We start from the raw sequence: 21,755 nt of genomic DNA, 5'->3' as shown, positions 1-21,755 counted from the left end.
TAGAGCGTTCCGGAATTGGTCACGTTCAGTAAAATGTACTCCTACACTTCACCTGTATGGCATACCAGTGTCTCCACACTCCTTGGTTAAGAGGACAACCAACGTATATGTCACACAACGACCTAATCTCGATAATGTTGTCGTCCTAGTAACAACATATCATTTGGTCGCGAACAAGTTTAAGAACTCAAAAATAAATCCTCCTTTATCATAACATAAGTCCTAAGGACTTCATCATATAAGAGTTTATTTGAAGATGAAATGATGAATAATGCCAAATAATACTTTATTAATTTGTCAATTTATTTACAAAATTCAATCATCAATATGCTGACGATTGACATTTAGGATACAATTCCCAACAACTCCCACTTAGCCTAAAGCCAATCGGCACAGTATCTAATACCCATCTTCGACTTGTATTTGTTGAACTCTTTGATGCCGAGGACTTTGGTAAATAGGTCAGCCATATTTTCTTTTATTTCAATTTTCTGTAGAATCCGCCACTGTGTGCTGCTTGGAACTCTTCCCGCAAATAGCACCACCCTTAAGAGTGAAGATATATCCCGACACGCTCTTGCTATCATCTTGATCTGACTGAAAACTTGAATCGGTATATCCCTCAAGTTTTAAGTCAGAATCACCGTAGACAAGCCACTGATTTTTAGTATTTCTCAAATACTTAAGGATGGTTTTTACAACCTTCCAGTGGTTGCTACCTGGATCAGACTGGTATCTGCTCACTACTCCTAGTGAGTATGCCACGTCTGGTCTAGTACATGTCATGGCATACATTATAGATCCCACTGCCGAAGCATATGGAATTCTATCCATACTCTCTCTTTCTTGAGGGGTTGTCGGACAATCCCTTTTAGAGAGATTAATTCCATGGCCCATCGGAAGATAGCCTTTCTTAGAATTAATCATACTGAACCTCTTCAGTATAGTATCAATGTATGTGGATTGGGATAATCCAAGTAATCTTCTAGATCTATCTCTATAGATCTTCATCCCTAGGATGTAAGATGCTTCTCCCAAATCCTTCATGGCAAATTGAGATGATAGCCAAACCTTTATTCCTTGTAATGCAGGAATGTCATTCCCGATTAAAAGAATGTCATCCACATACAAAACAAGAAATATGATAACTGAACTATTTGCCCATTTATAAATGCAAGGTTCCTCTTCATTCTTAATGAAGCCATATGTTTTGATTACCTTATCAAAACGTATATTCCAACTCCGTGAAGCTTGCTTTAATTCATAAATGGATTTTTGAAGCTTGCACACTTTAGACTCATCTGCAGATGTAAAACCTTCAGGTTGTATCATATACACTTTCTCTTCTAAATCTCTATTTAGAAATGCGGTCTTTACATCCATTTGCCAGATTTCATAGTCTAAATGTGCTGCTATCGCAAGCACAATCCGAATGGACTTGAGCATTGCCACAGGAGAAAACGTCTCGTCATAGTCAATACCATAACGTTGACGATAACCCTTGGCAATCAGACGGGCTTTATAGGTCTCTACCTTTCCGTCTGCGCCCCGTTTCCTTTTGAATATCCATTTACACCCTATGGGTTTAATTCCTTCGGGTGGGTCAACTAATGTCCAAACATCATTGACCTTCATGGATTCCATTTTGGATTGCATGGCTCCAAGCCATTTATCAGAGTCATACCTCTGCATTGCATCCATATATGTGATCGGATCCTCATCGTTTTCATCAAGTTCGATAGGATCCCTGTCCCGGACCAAGAAACCCTAGTATCTGTCCGGCTGACGTGGTACTCTACCCGATCGCCTTAATGGTGCATTTAATATGGGTTCTGGATCTGATCTAATCAAATCCGACTCAACTGGTTCAGTAGATGGTGTCGGATCTTCTATATGTTGAACTTCCTTAAGCTCAACATTAGAGCTTTTAGTTCCTTCACTAAGGAATTCTTTCTCTAAGAAAACAGCTCTATTGCTTACGAACAACTTTTGTTCTTCAGCAAAGTAGAAGTAATATCCTTTAGTTTCTTTAGGATAACCAACAAAAAAACATTTGTCAGACTTGAGTTCAAGTTTGTCTGTTTTCAAATGTTTGACGTACGCTAGACACCCCCAAACCCTAAAGTGAGAGAGCATCAACTTACGTCCAGTCCACATCTTATGTGGTGTTTTATTTACAGACTTACTTGGAACCTTATTTAGAATGTAGCAGGCTGACTCAAGTGCATATCCCCAAAAGGATATGGGCAGACTCGCAAACCCCATCATGGATCAAACCATGTCTAACAGAGTTCGATTTCTTTTTTCTGATACACCGTTATACTGTGGTGTACCAGGAGGAGTCCATTGAGAGAGAATTTCATTTTCTCCTAGATATGTCAAAAATTCACTGATGAGGTATTCACCTCCTCGATCTGATCGAAGAGTTTTAATACTCTTTCCAGTTTGTTTTTTTACTTCATTACGATATAATTTGAATATTTCAAATGATTCAGATTTATGTCTCATTAAATAGACATAACCATACCTAGAAAGGTCGTCTGTAAACGTAATGAAATATGAATACCCACCTCTAGCATTTGTGCTCATTGGCCCACATACATCAGAATGTACAAGGGTCAATAAATCACTGGCTCGTTCACCTTTTTCGGTAAAAGGTGATTTGGTCATCTTACCAAGAAGACATGACTCACAGGTTGTCAATGATTCACAATCATTAACATTGAGGATTCCCTCTTTACTTAACATGTTCATCTTGCTCTTGTTAATATGACCTAGCCTATGATGCCAAAGGTAGACATCCGTGACATTATCTATTCTAGGACGCTTACTTGACGTGTACATTACATTAACAGGTTGTGATAACAAGTAGATGCCAGTACAGTAACACCATTCATAATGATATCACAAGAACATTTCTTTATTGAAATTTCATAACCGTTCATGGCCAAAAGGCCTACGAAAATTACATTCAATAAGAATGTAGGACAATAGTGACAATCACTCAAGACAACTATATGAGAATTGAAAACAAGTTTGAGATTTCCTAAAGCTAGAACTAGAACAGATCTTCCATCTCCAACATTCAGGAATCTCTCGCTGTTTTCAAATCTCTCATTGACCTGAAGTCCTTGCAACGAATTGCATATATTAAACGGACTTCCAGTATTTAATACCCAGGTCGAATTATCACATATAGAGAAATTACAAGGTGTTATCATATCAATACCTTGATCAGCAACTGATTGCCCTTTTCTCTTGCTTGGCCTGTTCGGGTCAAGTGAGGTAAGGTACTGAGGACAATTCCTCTTCCAATGCCCCTGCTTCTTACAATAGAAGCATTCTGCCAGATTGTGGTCAGCCTTAATCTTTTTGGTTTGACTTAGCTTAGCACGTTGCACCTTTTTCTTTTGATTCTTATTTTTCTTCTTTCCTTTAAAGGTACCACGACCTCTGGACGAACCTCCCACTAAATTCACCGACCCTTTTAGGAGTTGGTGATCCTTCTCAAAAGTTTGTAGTAAACCCAACAATTGGTGATAATTTACTACCAGTTTCGTCATACGAAAGTTGGTGAGAAATGGGCAGTACGAACCAGGAAGAGAATTCAGTATAGCATCCTTCCCCAATTGATCATGTAGGGGAGATCCGAAAGTGCCTAGGCCCTCGATTAACTCAATCATGTACAATACATGATCGGTCACCGAAGCCCCATCCTTCATACGTGCGCTAAAAATAGCACAACTAGTCTTGTGCCTTTCAACATCATCAGGAATACCGAAAGATTCATTCAACACTTGAATGATGTCTTCCGGCTGCGCATTCTCAAAATGCCTACTAAACTCATCATTCATTGCAGCGAGCATAATGCAACGGACAGTGATATGATCACTGAGCCACTTCTGATAAGTGTCTCTGACTGTACCCCGTGCATTAGCAGCGGGCTGCTCAGGTGCCGGATTTGTTATCACATAAAGGATCCATTCATGCTCTAGCACAATTTTCAGTTTTCTATACCAATTATTGAAGTTGGGACCTGTCAACTTGTCATTATCCAATAATGAGAGAAGTGACAAATTAGTGGCCATTTCTGTATAAAAGAAAATGTAGCTATTAGTATATGAATTGACTAAACACAGTAGACTTGGACTTTAGTCTAAAGATACTCCCACTATTTTATACAAATTGGTAGCCTCTACCTCCAATTCGAAAAATTACTCCTAATTCTTTAGTGGGCACTAGAACCCAATAGATCGCATATAGGCCCGAGTGTGGCTCGGCTAACCCATATGCACCTATTGGTAGGTTCTAAACCAGTTGCTTCACCAAGCAACTTCTAGTGATAATTTTGCCCTAGGTTCTTCGGCAGGCGTGTGGCACCTCCACCGAATACCCTAGTCAGGTCCAACCATTAAATGATAGGGTTAAGTCTAATCAACTAATATACGACCAAGCCCGAGTGTGGCTCGGCTCACCTGACCGCCTATTGAAGGTACACTTAACTCATCATATATTGAATGACAATTCCAATGCTTGATAAGTACCAGGCGTGTCGCGCCTCCAATAATTATCAAAACATTGGACCCATTATCACCCAACTTAATGGGAGGCTATGACCTAGTTATCCCCATAACCATTTCATTTTAAGGACCTAATAATTTTAGAGGATTTCTTAATTAGGATAGATAAGAAGATCCGGTTAGTCTAATTTCTCCCACTGACTTCACCAAATCAGATTAGACTCAAATCGGTTAAGGAGGCACCTAAATCAGTCAAACTGATTTTTCTTGTAGGCATGGGCTAACTCGAATCATTAAGTGATCCAATCAAAATGTGATTGACCATGTCGGCCAGGTAAGTGAGATCGGTGGAAGGGATATGGCATTAACTCGACAAAGACGAATCAGTGCGAGTAGCTCCCAATTAAAAACCACCGGTCAAAACTGCCAAACTTACCTCAGACACCGACTGGTTAATCAATTTCGATTTGATTACTCAAATGACTCGGGCTACACTTCTGAGCCTAAATCAAGTTCCATCTTGGTCTAATCAAAGATATGGACTTGATCCATCTACAACTATTGTAAATTGATCTAAAATTTTCTTAACCTAATCTAGTTACTACTTAATTAGATTTGATCAATTAATTCTATTTGTCCATGTATGATTCTAATCTTAGGTCTAACCCAATCCTAGGAACTTGATTCAAGCTAACCCATATGCCCAAAGAATTATGCAATGTCAATTAATTGAGTTACAATTCTATTTCATAACACTTAATTCTCAATTAAGTTTAGACTTATGAAAGTTTTGATCATTGTTTATTTCTTTTTAATTACATATTAATTACAATCTTTCAGTTCTTAAAACATATTTTCATATCTGAGTTTTTGTAATTAATCACATGTAATCAGATTTAATTCATGTTTAAGTCATTATATTTAATGTTCATGCATCACATATACATAACAACATGAATTAATACAAACAACATACATCTTATGTATTTATTTTTTTACTTTTATTTTCAGATCTGATTTGTTCATTAAAATCAGAGATCATATGAATCATAAATTTTATTTAGATCTAATCTAAATAATATTATGATTTCAGATTTATTTATGTTACAAATCTTAACACAAACATGCATCATATGCATTCAAAATTTCAGATCTAGTTAATCATGCATAATCAGCAATTAAATCAATCATAAAAAATACTTTAGATCTAATCTAAGCATGCTCATGATTTTAGATTTAATTACAAGAATTAAAATATAAAAGTTTAAACATGAACCTGGCTCTGATACCACTGAAAGTGAATCCTAGGTTCTTCGGTGTTAAGCATGCTGATTTTTTTTTTATAAAAACCATGGCTGAACCTGATCAGGTTGCCTACGTACCCCTTCATAAGGGGGATCAAGCCATACGTAGTTCTTTTTATATTTTAAAACGCAGCGGAAAAATCGAATCAAATAATTTAATTCATGCATGCTTACAAGATCAAATCTAGAAATCAGCACCTTAAGAACACATAGGATTATGCCGGAATCGTTTAAACAATTATGCTAAAACTTTCATGCATGATTAACTATCAGATCTGAAACTTAAGAACTCTATTCCAATTAATCTCCAAATATCCATCGAATAGATTCTGGAGATAACTCCGTGAGGAGCCCCAAAGGAGGATAAAACCTCGAAAAATCAGACCTAGACCCTGACTCCAAAATAAAATATTGATGTGGGATTAATACCTTTTATGATGGAAGAAACTTATGGATCTGATCCTTGACTTCGCAGCCACGCATACGAATGGCCTCTATGAGAAGTACACGCGAAGCCCTAGGTAGATCGTCTTCCGCGGGAGTGCTAGCTCGCGCAGGAACGCAGCAATGGCTGAAGCTTTCTCCTTCTAAACACTCAACCTTTGATTGTTCTTCAAGGAGATGGAGGATGGACGTGAGGAAGAAGGAGAAGAAGGGATGGAGGCCCTCAGGGAATTTTTTCAGAATTTTTTGAAACCTCTAAATATGGTATATCTTGAACCTAAGGCATGGGGGTCTTTTATAGCCAAAAGATCCCCACACGTATCACACCTAATTTAGCCAACTAATTTGGCTGATAAAATTTCCAAAAAATTCTAGTGGTTTGGCAGCTAAGAGGAGATAAACATATCCAAATTTCGTGCATTTTGGATCCCTAAAAGATAGGAATTCATGCATCCAAAGTTCAGCCGCAGACCACCCTATTTCATGCACCATGCAATCCCTACAAATTAGGAAATTCATCTAAATCTTTCTAGAAAGATTAAAGGCGCCATTTTTATAGGAATTATAGCCCCACGCCTCTTCTCTTCTCACGCCAATTTTTGGCCAAAAATAAAGAGGATAGGCATAGAAAATATTGGGAATAAATTAAGGTGTCATTCTTCTCCAAGAAGATAAGGATGGGTTCCTAAAATTTAGGGATTCTTCTCCTTATTCAATTCTGATTATTTGGACTCATAATCCACATCAAATAAGGTCTTCTAATTGATTTGGATCAAGCCCAATCCAATTGGGTCAAGTCCCATCAATTGGGTCAAGCTCAATCTACTTGGGTTGAACCCAATCCAATTAGGTCAAACCCTGATGCAGCCCAAATTGAATCCTATTTAATTTGGCTCAACCTAAGCCCAATTTACTCAATCAAATTGAGTTCATTAGCAATCTAATTGCTAATTAATCCTCAAATAATTCAATAATTATTTTAATGCAACTTTTGCTTAGGATAATTTGTCAATCGAATTGACCAAATTACTCCTGAATGATTCTTAATCATCAATCAGCCATTTGATCAACCTAGAAACTTCTATGCGTGTGACCTCATAGGTTCGAACCTAAGCCGGTAGTATAGGAACGTCTTCCTATACTAATCGATGTGACCATCTAGCAATGGTACCCGACGTCCGGATAAGCCGAATATATGCGAAGCAAATATTCTGGAACCCTGGACTATGGTTACTGTATAATTCAATCCCTTTGACTCCTAATGCCAGGATGACTTAGAGCTCACTGTCAACCCTATAATTAATACATCCATTATGTGATTAACTTTAGATATCCTGTGACTCCTTACTGGGATTACCCTGGCCAAGGTTTTGCTAAATTAATCACAAGACATTATCTTCTATTTCCAGGAGGCGTCAATTCCATCTCGACTCACAACTGACTACGCAAGTACTTGACTGCACCCAGTGACCTTCCGTCACTGAATTAGAAATTCAGGTAGTCCGGTACCAAAGTACAGTGAGTTGCTTGCTAGTCACAGGTTGCGATCTCAGGTCAGAGGGCCAAACTTATACCCATATCCACTCGGAACATCTCTTGACAGTAGAGCGTTCCGGAATTGGTCACGTTCAGTGAAATGTACTCCTACACTTCACCTGTATGGCATACCAGTGTCTCCACACTCCTTGGTTAAGAGGACAACCAACGTATATGTCACACAACGACCTAATCTCGATAATGTTGTCATCCTAGTAACAACATATCATTTGGTCGCGAACAAGTTTAAGGACTCAAAGATAAATCCTCCTTTATCATAACATAAGTCCTAAGGACTTCATCATATAAGAGTTCATTTGAAGATGAAATGATGAATAATGCCAAATAATACTTTATTAATTTGTCAATTTATTTACAAAATTCAATCATCAATATGCCGACGATTGACATTTAGGATACAATTCCCAACACATATGTGAACAAGGGCCTCCATTGCCTCATGTAGCTGGAGATAGATCCTACTCTCCTCCAATTGCTTCAACCTTTCATTCTCTCTGAAAGAATTGAAAGAAATGAGTTTAGAGCACTTCTGTGTTTGAATGAAGTTAGAACCTAAAAGCATTCGTGGCATCAACTCTTTTCATCTCATTGTTACTCTTCTGATATATCTCATTTTTTCCCCATGAGTCATTAGAAGCGAAGAATGTGTCATAATAGCATTCGCCACTTCAAGCTGATCATGCAGAACTGGTTTTTAGAAACCAGCTTTCCTTCACAATATTAAGAATTAGAATATTTTTTAGCTCAAATTCTAATTGATAAACCTTTCTGTCATGTCATATAAATATTAGGAAGGAGTAGTGGCAAGCAGAGATAACAGCTACTGGCAATGTCATCCAGGTATTGTCATAATGTTAATGCCATCTAGGTATTGACATAATGTTCTCCGATAAACTGAATTGGTCCTTGACAGTAGCACCAAATGAACAAATAAGACCCGAGAGAAGTAATTGCCATTTATCCTAGTTGCAATGAAGATTTGGGAGCTCACACGAAAAATTATGGAATAACTCCTACAAAAGATATGAAAAATCAAAGCAGTGCATTAGAAATCACTGCATCAGCATCGATCACGGATTCCAGAAGCTCCTTCTGATCCAACCTTGGATTGCTTTGCTTCATCACCTTCCACCCCTCAGAGGTCAAATACCACCTTGAGTTTTTTACCATCATCCGGTGGCAAATAAGGCTGAGCCGTGGAGCATCAAAAAGACTTGCTAGCTGGAAAACATCAACAACGTTCTCGATGGTTAGCAGGCCTCTCTCCAGCTTCTGCACGCATACATTCTTCGGTGCAGGGATTGCAAACACATGCGACAGCACCAGCAGGTGCATCACAAATTGGTTCATCTCTACCTGTTCATAGCTCATACCAATCCAAAACAAAAATGAAGAAATGAAGAAAGAGCTATCAAATAACTGATGGTTTAAAATATTTTGTTCTGATTCCTAGTAACAGAAAAAAATTGTCCCAATCATGGTCTGCCGTACCAGTCAGTATAGGCCGGTACGTACCGGTCTGATCTGGGGCCGGTACGTACCGGTCCGCCCTGGGATCGGTACTGCATCAGCATGGAATTCGATACCGGTAGCTCATCGTTGGAGAACCGGCATGGGACCGGTACGTACCGGTCCGGGCCGCCACCGGTACGCCGACTGGTACCGGTATGGCGGACCTTGGTCCCAATACTTCAATCTTCTAGCCTTGCGCTCTCCAATCCATCGATTTGATCGCTTGGCCGGCCGTTGCTGAGCTCCAACGGCATAACATCTAACTGTGGCTTGGCCTTCTTCCCTCCTAAGGGACATGCAACTCTTCCTTCTAGACATGTATCCATTTAAAGAAGCCTTGGTGTAGATCGTCTACAAATGTCTCCGAAACTGCAGCTTTGTGATTGGAGGGAAGCATTGGTGTAGCTCGTTGGAGATGGCGACTCCCATCAGGATGACCACTTGCTAATCCAATTTAACAGCCTAATAGAACTGCTCCACAACTACTCTTGTGATGCATGTAGCAATTTAAACAAACTCTGGTGCAACTCATTTTTGCCGCCCTCAAAGCATTGCAGCCATATGTCTCTACATTTAGAGTTCTTTTTGTAAAGAATTGGTTGAAATTTAGGAGAAAGTCGAGCAATTGGCTTCTTGGTGCAGGGAGACTCGAATGCAGTTCACTAGAGGTAGCATTCTAATGCTGCTATCCGAATAGCGCCCAGGCCACTGTGGTAAAATGGTAAAGGTAAATAAGTTGCTCCATTTTACCAACCATTCTAAATAGGAAGATGAAGAAATAATAGGCTGGTACACCTTCCAAATGGCTAAGGATAGCAGGAATATCTCAACTGATTTTTCTGATGATGTTCGCAAGCAATATAATTTCTAAGACTACCTTCCGAGGTTTTAAAGATCATAATGATAACAATTTATGTTCATAGACTTGATTTTTTGAGGAAGAAGGAGACTAATGGGTGTAATTCCATTAGTCACCAAAGTTACAACATAAGAAAATGGAGACTGCTGCTTCTAAGAGATTCTGAGTAAAAAATACTTTTTAATGGGTTGCAGTCAAAAAAGAAGGTGCTTAGTTGTCTAAAACCAAGGATCAAACAAGAAGTAGAAATTTACAATAAAAATTGTAAATTTAAAATTTTGATCAAATAGAAATTTTGATTTTATGATTTTCAGGCATTCACAGAATCTCACCCTATAAACAAACCAAAAGTAACAGAATTGTGAAATATCATAATCTCTAGTACATTACAACCCACCTGACTTCTAAAACCCACTTGGATAAATTTCGGATAACCAGTAGATTGAGGCCTCTATTCTTCCTAATGCAGTAGTTGTGACTCAGTCTCCTCGTGCTTCCTTGCTTCCTCTCTCTCACTAGTTTTATCTACAAATTCTTTTTCTGATCCCCGTCATCTATGCACACTACGTAAAAGTCCTTCATGAAATCTGGATGGCATCCGTTTCATTGGTTAACGTAGTTTGATAAAGATGGAGAGAGAAGCAAGCTGCTGCTACTTGCGTTTCCTGAGATCGGTTACCGCTGATTATACGTACAAAACTCTGCATAACCGATAACATGTAAATTTCAGGACAGAAATCTCCATCACAGACAATAATTTCTATACTCTCTACTGTATGTTCTACAAAAACTTGTTCATATTAATTTTCAACAGGATTTGGCGTAGAGAATACTGAACAGCTATGTCAAGATTCATGACAAATTTCTATGCGGACAGAGAATCAGGTATTGATGCCATTAAGAACATAGGCAGAGCTACCCATGACTCATCCCTTTGTAAAGGAATGAGATTGATACAGTTCACAGGCTCAGTCACGTTAACAGGCAAAAAAAAAAAAAACAACATTTATTAGCATCTCTAAACTTCTTGCATTGAAGGGATGGGCACAGAAAGGATTGCCAAGCAGCGACAAATATGAAGTGTATAATATTATTCTTCCCAATGAACATCTCAAGATATTACAAGTAGATCAATCAGTCAACCAACAGTCATGCATTAACTGTAGACTGGATTCCAAAAATTGATGCTGAGGAGAGGCAGCCTTCAGAATGAAGCCCTCTTCTAGGCTTGAAACAATCGCGCAATCTCTATGCATCTTGAGCACTTAAGTGCCCCTGTTTCCTAGCCTGCACATACAAGAAAAATAAACATGAACGAGTGAGGAACTACAACTAAAAAGCATCTCTCTCAGCATTCTAGCAAAACAGAGTATTTATAAGTTTCCTGGTGTCTAGATAGTGAGCCCTATAATAATCCACATCCCCATGCGGCAGCCTTAAACCATAATAGGTGCGTCAGATGGGAGATGGGAGGGTCTCATTTGCTATCAATCATAGGAGTTCCCTTTCATCAGTCGACTACTACAATCAGCATCTCACGAGATCTTAGTAGCAATATAGATTAAGAAGTCCCAAAATGCATCTGACCGTTAATGATAACGAGGCCATCTCTCGGGTACGGTTCACCCATCATGTCAACGATGCATAAGTGAGATGCAGGTCAGACGGTAATCATGTTAGGGAAGAGGAATGCATAACAGCAAATATGTAATGGGTTCGGATCTACAGCAGATGGTACCTGAGCCATCCTGCGGTCCTTGTTCAACTGTTGATTTCTTCCTTTTTTATCCATAGACCTTGAAATTTTCTGCATGAATGAAGTTTTACAAGTTAGGAGAACTCATAGGTATAAGATTATTCATAAAAACCACTACAATTAGTCATCTTTAAACCCATAAGTATAGAACCACAAGAACCCACGAATAAAGATCAAGCATCAAAGGTAATCATACACATGTTACGAAATAAAGCTAATTGTTTCAAAAATACATGTAGTTCTTTCCAATGCAAGACCGTACAGGAGCCATACTGATCCTCTATCATTTTACCAAACTCTAGAAAATTGTTTTGGAGAACATATAATTTCCTTCATGATACAGGATTAATGACTATATTGAAATTCATATTATATATATCAGTGGAATAAGGAAAATTGTCCACATTAAAAAAAGGACATGCATGATATTTAAACTACCCATTAAGCTGGCATACACAACCAAAAATTGATGAGCAACTTGTGGTAATGGAGTTCCCCTTTTCTTTTCGTTTTTTCTCTCCCTTTCTTATTTGTGTGCAAGGTATGGTGTTTTTCATAGGCTTACTAGTTTTGGCAGGCTTGCTAGGGAATTGGCTTGTACCAATGTCAACCTCTATGAGTTGGAGTTCAAACTAATGGAACTGTGAAGCAATGCACCAAAGTTTCTTTACAATTGGAAAGAATCTAGACTGCAAGGAAGAATAAAATATTTGATGTAGAACAATTCCACTCATTCATCTTTGAGGCACGGGTTAGAAGCCAAAGAGCCATACTGAAGTACTCTCATAAAGTTGGAATACATTTTACAACAACCCAGCCCTCAAAATGGCCTGTAACAAAAGCAGTGAAAACAGATCCAGTACTTGGGAGGCAAACTTGTCATCCCACTCACAAGGCACACCAACATCACTTTTGCAGTGTAACATGTCAGGTCCCTGTACAGGAACAATGAAAATGCTTCCAAGTGAGTACTGTTTGGAACAGGTCAAAAATAGATTCTGGAGCAATCCAACGAAAGATCAAAATTTAAAGCATTCCAGTAGATGTAAACACATTGGAAACCAAACCAGGGTGGAGGAAGGGGATAAGGGATCATAGTGTCATATCTTTACACCAGCACATTCATTTGTCATAACAAAAACAAAAATATAGCTCACATGAAATTGAAAGAAAAAGTCCGTGGATCATATAAATAATAAAACAGGAAGAAAAGATTGATCTGAAAATGAGTTCTGATATGCTGGTCGAAGTTAAAAAATCCCACCTTCTCCTTGGCTGATAGACTTTCTGTTTTATCTACTATGTATTCAAAAACATCATGAAGAAGTTCGTTTTCCTGTATATTCATAGATAGATTGAAAAGAACATCAGATAACATAGTTAATCAACTTATTATAAAAGTCAATCAGAGCTAATCATAGCTACGAAACTAACCTGTGCATGCTTGAGAAAACCTCTTCCAAGGTAATGCTTCAAGAAGTTCAACTGTTAAGCAGCCAAGTTAGCAAATTCTTCATGACATTTTAAGTAAAGACATCCATAGATGCTCTCTGAGTACATTCCATGCTAGTCAGAAGAGAGAAAAATTCAATACCTGAACCAATTGGCCCCATGTTGAAGTTCTCAGAATGTTACGTTTACTTGAAATTTTCAGCGACACTTCAGGACACTCACCAAACTGAATTCACATATCAGTTTAAATAAGAATACTGCTCATGGCAGCTACTACTAGATATACTATATTAGAGAGACAAAAAAGTACCTGGAAAAAATCCCAAATTTCTGAAACAATTCTCGCTGATCATTAAGATTTTTCTTGTCAGCACCTTTACCCCCTGCCTCCATAGAAAGGTTATAAACTTGACCTGATATTTTTGCCTTCATTGATTGCATATATGTAACGGTACGGCGCTTTGAGACCTCATCATCAAAACTCTCAATACCACTCTCCTCATTATAGGACATGTCCAGTATCCCTAACTCGAAAAAAAGTGCTATTGCTTCACCAGCAGCAATACGAACTGAACGATCATAACGATTATCCGCTTCCAATAGAGTAGACAGGAATGAAATTGACCTAAAACAAATTGTTAAAGCAGATTGTTATAATCACTTAGAAAAAAAATCTAATTCATTGGTCAAAAAAAGTGAAAACAAGCAATAGAGATTTCCACTTACTCCTTCCAAGTATCAGGATTAATTCTCCAGCTACTGATGGTTGTCAGAAGAAATGACCATGCAGATATGGCTGCTGCTAATACAGCAGAACTAGGCTTTTTCAAAGGCCCAACCTTTAAGAAAAAAAAGCAGAAAACAATGTTATTCTCAGTATGCATGGTGCAGACAGCAAGATGGTATAAATGGGATCCCATTTATTAAAATTTATAATATATAACATGAAAACCTAAACACAGCTGCACAGTGCACAAATTTGCAAATCACACTCAACTGGAAACTAACAACATGCTTACGTACATTGGAGACTGATTTTGGATGAATCACTTCCCACATGATTTTCAAAGATGTTTCAGTTTCAGCCAAATCATTTGCACCAACAAAAGTGATGACGGATAAGCAATCCAGTACCTACAACAGAGAATCAATTTTAAAAAGCAGCATGTACATGAATGGTCCACAAAGAGCTGGAGAAAAGCAAATCTGGAGTTAAAAACTGGGCATACGGATATCTTGAGTGCATCAGACGCAGATCTAAGAGCTCGAGATAGTTGTGGCACTGACTCCTCCATTATTTCATGTGCACTTGTTCCAGCACCAACAGTAATGGCCAGCAATCCTTCAAACAAGAGCACCACATAGTAAAACAAAATTGGCAGCTGATCAAAATAAAAGCACTACTTCAAAAGGATTAGAGGCTTACCAATGGCCCTGGAAGCTAAGCAATTCTCCTTAGTAGATCCCCTTTTGACTGAATTGATGCATTGGTGCAATAAAGTAATACATCTGCAGCAAAGTATATAAAGATGTAAAAATAAGTACAAGATAACCCAGATTACATAACAGCATAATGCATCACAGATAACTGGACTTGAAGGAAAAAAATCTCATTTTTATTAATAAAATACTTACATTCCATATGACAGGAAAAAGAGATGTTTTTAAAACAAGACACCAGTTAAAATGCATTATGAGACTAAACTATTGCAAAACAGCATGTTAACTTCAGGTTGCTATTGATCAAGTGAAAAAAAAAGGTTGCAATGTGCTATTGTGCAAACAGAAGCTTCCATACTGCTCAACTGGGTGGTATCCAATACACAAGATGGTTAAACCAGATGTGTCCAAACATTAAGAGTGGATACAAATTAGACCCCTATGTGTGAAACCAGTCTCAAAACAGCAGATGAAACTAGCAAATCCAGAATATAAAATTATTAAAAACTAAAGGAGTATGTCTGTGTGTCTGATTCTCTACTTTCCCACTTACGTTCTTGCATGCTAACTTCCACAGACTCAGCAAATATTTAACAAGTCATCTATATGATTACCAGCAAAACATTACAAAAACTTGGTCGAATAGGATCAGCTTACTTGTTTTCCACAAACGTAGCGAGCACGTGACCTTCAAAGGCATCGACAAGCCCTGACAAAGCCGTCTCCCTCGTAGATCCCCTTTATATACAACAAGCAATTTTTTATCAGCTCCAACTTATAAAAAGCAGTAATAATTGCACGATTTTCGATATCAATATAAAGCACAATATATGATGTGAAATCACATATATAAGAAAATATAGATCATAGCAAGTAGACCATGCAGTAAATTCAATAATGATCAAGATGGTAGAGTTCATATAAGTGTATATTTTACAAACATATTGCGGGAGTACTATCATCTACAAATTAATTTCTTAATACCCATTCATCATATAGCTTCTCAACTCATTTGACAAATCCAGCCAGGAATTCTTGACTTTCAACAGAATACCAACCAATTACTAAGGCTGCTCAAACCAAAAATCGTGGCAATTGCAGAGTCACCAAATATTAGAATAGAAAAACTGGGTCATTCCCATTGAATTTTTATTGCAAAGCATAATTTCTGTTGTCCAATCCATCCAACTGGCAACAATAAGCAGGAAGAGACTCTATCCTTTTCTTTTGCTATCTCTTGGAAATTTTTACACACAAGTAATTTTATTGTTAAATATCATAAGATTGTGCCAGACCAAGATATTTTCATCCATGTGCAAATTTCAAAAGCGACAACACCTCTAGTGTTTGTTGCATGCCAAACAGGAAAGAATATGAGAATCTGGAATTCAAAATGAACATAAAACCTACTTTTAAATATTCGATGTTGCAGATGCGCAATTTTACAATTCATAAGACACTACTTCTTCCAGTCTTTCTAAATCATAGTACACGACAAATAGAATATGTAGTTCATCAAAAAAAAAGACAAACAGATATATGTTTGATAGATACATGTTTGAAAGTATTTTTAAGATTTATTGTTAAATATCATAAGATTGTGCCAGACAAAGATATTTTCATCCATGTGCAAATTTCAAAAGCGATGACACCTCTAGTCTGTGTTGCATGTCGAACAGGAAAGAACATGAGAATCTGGAATTCAAAATGAACATAAAACCTACTTGTCCATGTCATAATCTATGTTGCAGATGTGCAATTTTACAATTCATAAGACTACTACTTCCAGTCTTTATAAAACATAGTACACGACAAACAGAAAATGTAGTTCATCAAAAAAAAAAAGACAAACAGATATATGTTTGATAGACACATGTTTGAAAGTATTTTTAAGATTTACAGGTCTTTCAAGCTATTAAGTTTTAATGTTCCCTAAATGTTGCATGGTGGGAGGTGGAAGAAGAGATATCAAAGTCATTAAAAGCATAATACAAGGTATAGAGATCTATGTCATTGAGTATTTCGTTTCTTAGAAAAACAGTCAGAAAGTTTTTATTGGCATAGAATATTATTTTCCATAATCCTCTTCAGTTTGTTCATAAATTATAGGTCCCTTTCACCTTTCAAATTGTTAATAAAGGGTTGAAGCACCACAGGCCCCTTTCACCTTTTATTTTGTTGATAAAGAGTTGAAGCTTGACCCTCTATTATGTTCTGTTGCATGATTACTTGATAGGACACTCTAAAAAAATTGGCAAAAACAGAGAAAAGCTCGTGTTTATTTTTATCTAAAGTTCTTAAGTGCATTTTTGGTACTACATTAATCACTTAACCTACACACTAGTTACTTGAAGTTGGAGAATGTTGTAGGTCTGCATCATATTAAACAGGCAATCAAAGAGTGGCCTGATATCTATAGAGAACCAAACCTTCTCACACATAATAGACTATTCTAGTACTTTCTTAGAAGAGATATGAAATTCATAACTCATATTCATGCAACAGGTATCAGTATCAGGATATTGAAGATCATATATTAAATTCTTGGTAGGCACCTTTTATGTCATATGCAATAAATTCCTAACCAATGCTGCAGTATTAATTCAAATATACTCGTCTAGAAATAATAACGATCACCTTCATATGGTTTTGAAACTGAAGACGCAGAACAACATAAATTATTCTACATCAATTTAAAAGCCAAATTCAAATAGTTGGGGGAAAACAAGACAGCATTTGGTGAGCAAAGAACATGAAGAGATACCTCTTTTCGTAGAGAGCATCGATGTACTTTTCTAGCACGAACTCGAGAGAGTTCACGTGCTCGGTCTCGTCAGCCAGCGTTAGCTCAGACAAAGCCGTCGAAGTAGAACTCACGCTATCAGCATCACTGCTGTCAAACTCATCAGCACGAACCTTGCGTCGGTTACCTGAACAATTATCATCTCCATCAAAAGCTATCCTTTTTTTTCTAATCAATGAAAAAAGAATCAAACAAACAGACTCCAATGATGGGGGAAACCATCTCAGAACCCAATTCAACCAAACTATGACCTAATCCAAATCCAAGATCAAATCTTTATCAAATTAGAGCCAAAAAATCCGATCTTTTCTCCAAAATAAGCCATCAAACAGTAATATTCAATCGATAGGACGAGAATTGAAAGCGATTCACTCACCCTTTCCCATGGCGAGAGCTCCGAGACGTCAGAACCAGGGTTTGGCGCGATGGATCCGAGACGAGGAAGCGGGGAACAATCTAGAGCTACAGAGGAGGGATTCGAAGGCGATAGAGGAAAAATTGGGTATCAAGGAAGAGCAGACGGCATCGAATCGTCCGGAGAAGCGCAGAGCCATGTGATGACGGGAAGAGGTCGGAGGAGAAGGGAATTGGGACGGAGGAGTTGAGGATTCGTTTTATGAGGAGGGGAAAAACGAGAGGCAGAGGTTGGGACGGAATTCGCTTTTGAAGCGGTGCGGTGAGAGAAAACCCTAGAGGAGTCCAATTTGGACAACCACCCTTTTACTTCACCGCGTTATTTTGGATCGGTGTGGCATCGGAGGCCGGTCACCTCGGTGGACTAAAAAGAGTAAAAATATAGCGAGATATTATCAAAATATATATATATTACATGTAAGGACATGAAGTTTGAGCATTTTTGCAGGGAGCTCCTAAATTTTGGCACTAAAAAAGAAAAGGTGTTCAATGTCTATTTGACACGTAGAAGAAATTTATGTGGTGGATGCACTCGAGGCAACATACATGAGTGCCATGTAATTGTTGGTCCTCTAATGGATCATTCATATGATCTATTATTGACTTTCAGATATCAGATGGAAAGAAGTATATACGACAAGCATGTATTTCTGCCTTCTTTTATTGCCATTTAATATTTTCTTGAAATTATTATTATTATTTAGGAATCGAATGAAAAGATATGTGGTGATATGTAAGTTGATTTTTTTACATAAAATAAACAAAATTAAACTATGTTAGTTATCATTTGATTTATTAGTAACTTCAGTATACTAAATTAACCATATTATCTCTTTTTCTTCTTTTAGACCTAAATTTTTACTTCTATAGTTGCTTAATTTTTTTTCGTTCTCTCACATGCATGGAAGAAATAACAATACTTTGAAAATCATATTTGTGAAATCAAGTTGGTGAAATCCAATTTATGCAATTATGCTTTTAGTTTATCAAGCTTTGAAAGTTAAAAAGTTAAGTTCTTCGTTAACTTTAATCGGATAGAAGAGGATTATTAACATAAATTGAGGTGAAGTGCTTGATCATAGTTCCTATCTTAAACTTAAGAAATATGCTTAAGGTCCATACATGATAGGAGAAATAAAAAATTAAGTCTTACCTAACTATCATTTTGCATTTAAGCCCTCCAACTTAGGCATGTATTATGTCTTAGTTTAAATAACCAATTATATTTGGCCGTAGTTTATGTGTAAAACAAAATCTAGCTATATGCAAAACAAAACATACATGATAAATTATAGAAAGACTAACCATCTAGTTTCAGTCAAACAAATAATTAGATGTAAGTTCTCCCATTGAATTGACAATATAGCAAGCGGTAAGTGTAACTGGAATGGAATAATGACATGCTTTCTAAGTATATAGACTTTCATCTCTAGGTGCTTACTTAGATGTTAATGTGTCATATAAATAGTCTATAACAATATTAGAGAAAAGAATTCTCAGTCTCAACAATAAAGAGAAGAGAGCGATTAAAGCTAAGAAGTTCATCTAATTAATACCATGTTGCTAGGCATGAACATTGCGAGATGCCTCAGGGACCAAGGAGATATATGAGTGAAGGGTTTAATGAAAGATCTTTATCTAATTAGAGATAAGTAAGGGGCTTATTTGAAAAGAAAAAAATTTCTCAGGACAAAAACAATGGCTAATTTTTACCACACTGCGACCGACTCATCAGAGAATCTGTGTAAGAATATCCGGCTGAAGCATATTCTTTTCTTGTAGAATATTCCAAGAATTTTGTAAGCGAGGGGGGAGCAAGATCAAATTTTGATTTCTAGAAGGGGTAGGTCATAACAAGTCGCTCTCACGCGGCCTCGCTTGCGAGCCGAGGAGATTTTGCCAGTTCACACCCAACGAGAGAAGGTGAATGTGCGTCACAAGGTGACAACCCATCACTGGAGAGTTTCAATTAATTTTTACTTTCTTAGCTTGAAACTAAGCTTGATGGTCACCTAAACAAGCAGCATAATCCAAGGGAATTTTGTCACTACTTCCTAGATTCATTTTCTTATATTAACTTTCCATAGTCCTAACAATTATCGATGAGCATCTTTTGAGAAAATTATTTAACATCATTTTTCTTCCATTTAAATTATAGATCTCAAGCATCAACATTAGCAGCATAGATCATATTTTATAGGATTTTTTTGCATGAATACCCTTTTAAATATCTAATTTTGAATGAATATCTTCCTAAAATTAATATTTACATATATATAATCTTATAAAACACTTATTTTGCTGTTCTACTCTTTTTTTTTATTCTTGTTTTTATATATGTACCCACGTCACATAATGTCGTTAAAAAATTAACAGTTTCAAATTAAAATAATTAAAATACGATGTGCAAAAAAATATATTTATAGGACGATCGTGATGGAGGATAAAAATAATTTTAAATTTTTATTTTATTTTTAATTAAAATAAATATGGTTATTATTAACGGTGTTAGAAGAACTGTTATATTAGAAGTATTTGTGTACAAAGTGTTTTATGAGGGTATATAATAAATATAAATTTTAAAAGAGTATTCACGTAAATTTGAATTTTTAGAAGGATATCCATGCAAAAAAAAACCTTTCTTATAATCCTAAAAAATTATCTTTGAGCATAATTCTTCCATTCAAACAAAGATTTCCATCTTGCTGCCATTGTGTTGCCTCACATAACAGTCATAAGTACTTTTTTTCTTCTAGCAGCTGAGGCAACGCATATTCTACAAACCTATCTTCAAACCACCACCCATTCAATAGGGATGCACAATTGACAGGCTTGGACTAAGAATAGCTCAAATTTTCAATTTTTTTTCCTAAGAAAATAGGATTGCTCAAATTTTGATATGATTGCCCTGATGGCCCAACCTGAACAATATAAAAAACTTGGCTAATGTGACAACCAATGTGGCATTCTATAGATCTGGATAGGATTGACAGATTTTCGCGATCGCTTCGGATGCAAAATAAAATTGTTTTGCATGTATTTTCTTGTAAAATTTACTTTTTCTACATTTAATGTAAGAAAAAGGACTACACCGGTTCAATTTTAGGTATTCAACTCGAGATTTAGGTATTCAAGATGGAGGATGAAGCTTAACTATAAGATGAAGTACTAGGATCATAAATTCCTCCTAATATAAGGTTTCACATGAATCCTAACTTGCTTGTCTCAAGTAACTTTCAAAAATTTGCATGGAGCAAGGAGGGGTAGCATTTGCATGACTTATCTGGTGCATGTAATTGTTGCATGACATTTTGGGTCATTTGGTATAAAGACAATAGGGCAAAATAACATATATTTTCATACTTTTTTTAAAAGAAAAATATAAATTTTTCACACAACATTTGTTGGGTTCCTCAAATCATTTCCAATATAAATTCACAAATATGTTATGCTGCATTTTGTGCATTCAATGATTTTAGGATATGGGAGGACACTGAAGGGTATCATTTGATGGGGGGCAAAATGGATTGTTCAGCCCACAGCTAAAAGGCCGCCCAGTCTTGGCCGAATAAATGCCAACACCAACCGGTTGAATCCTCGGTCTGGCCCAGAATCAGCTTGGCTTCGGACTTCGGCAAAAGCTCCATTGGCCTCGGATATTCGCCAACTTGCCCGACCAAGTTTGTGGCATCTC

General features: G+C 37.0%; 1 protein-coding gene across 1 annotated transcript; it reads right to left on the bottom strand.

The window, feature by feature from the left end:
* Positions 1 to 11,087: 11,087 nt before the first annotated feature.
* On the bottom strand, positions 11,088 to 18,383 carry LOC103723213 (interferon-related developmental regulator 2-like). The gene is made up of 13 exons (XM_039127458.1): positions 18,024 to 18,383; positions 17,609 to 17,774; positions 15,502 to 15,582; positions 14,831 to 14,913; positions 14,634 to 14,746; positions 14,428 to 14,538; positions 14,131 to 14,243; positions 13,705 to 14,029; positions 13,547 to 13,630; positions 13,387 to 13,437; positions 13,217 to 13,288; positions 11,935 to 12,003; positions 11,088 to 11,483 (listed from the first exon to the last, which is right to left on the bottom strand). Exons 1-13 carry the CDS (start codon positions 18,031 to 18,033, stop codon positions 11,445 to 11,447), a joined length of 1,317 nt encoding a protein of 438 aa, XP_038983386.1. The 5' UTR covers positions 18,034 to 18,383; the 3' UTR covers positions 11,088 to 11,444.
* Positions 18,384 to 21,755: the final 3,372 nt, after the last annotated feature.

This window comes from Phoenix dactylifera, chromosome 6 (genome assembly GCF_009389715.1).
Source record: "Phoenix dactylifera cultivar Barhee BC4 chromosome 6, palm_55x_up_171113_PBpolish2nd_filt_p, whole genome shotgun sequence".
In the NCBI taxonomy this organism is placed as follows: Eukaryota; Viridiplantae; Streptophyta; class Magnoliopsida; order Arecales; family Arecaceae; genus Phoenix; species Phoenix dactylifera.
The sequence above is the reverse complement of the archived record's forward strand: the minus strand, read 5'-3'. Positions and strand labels throughout refer to the sequence as shown.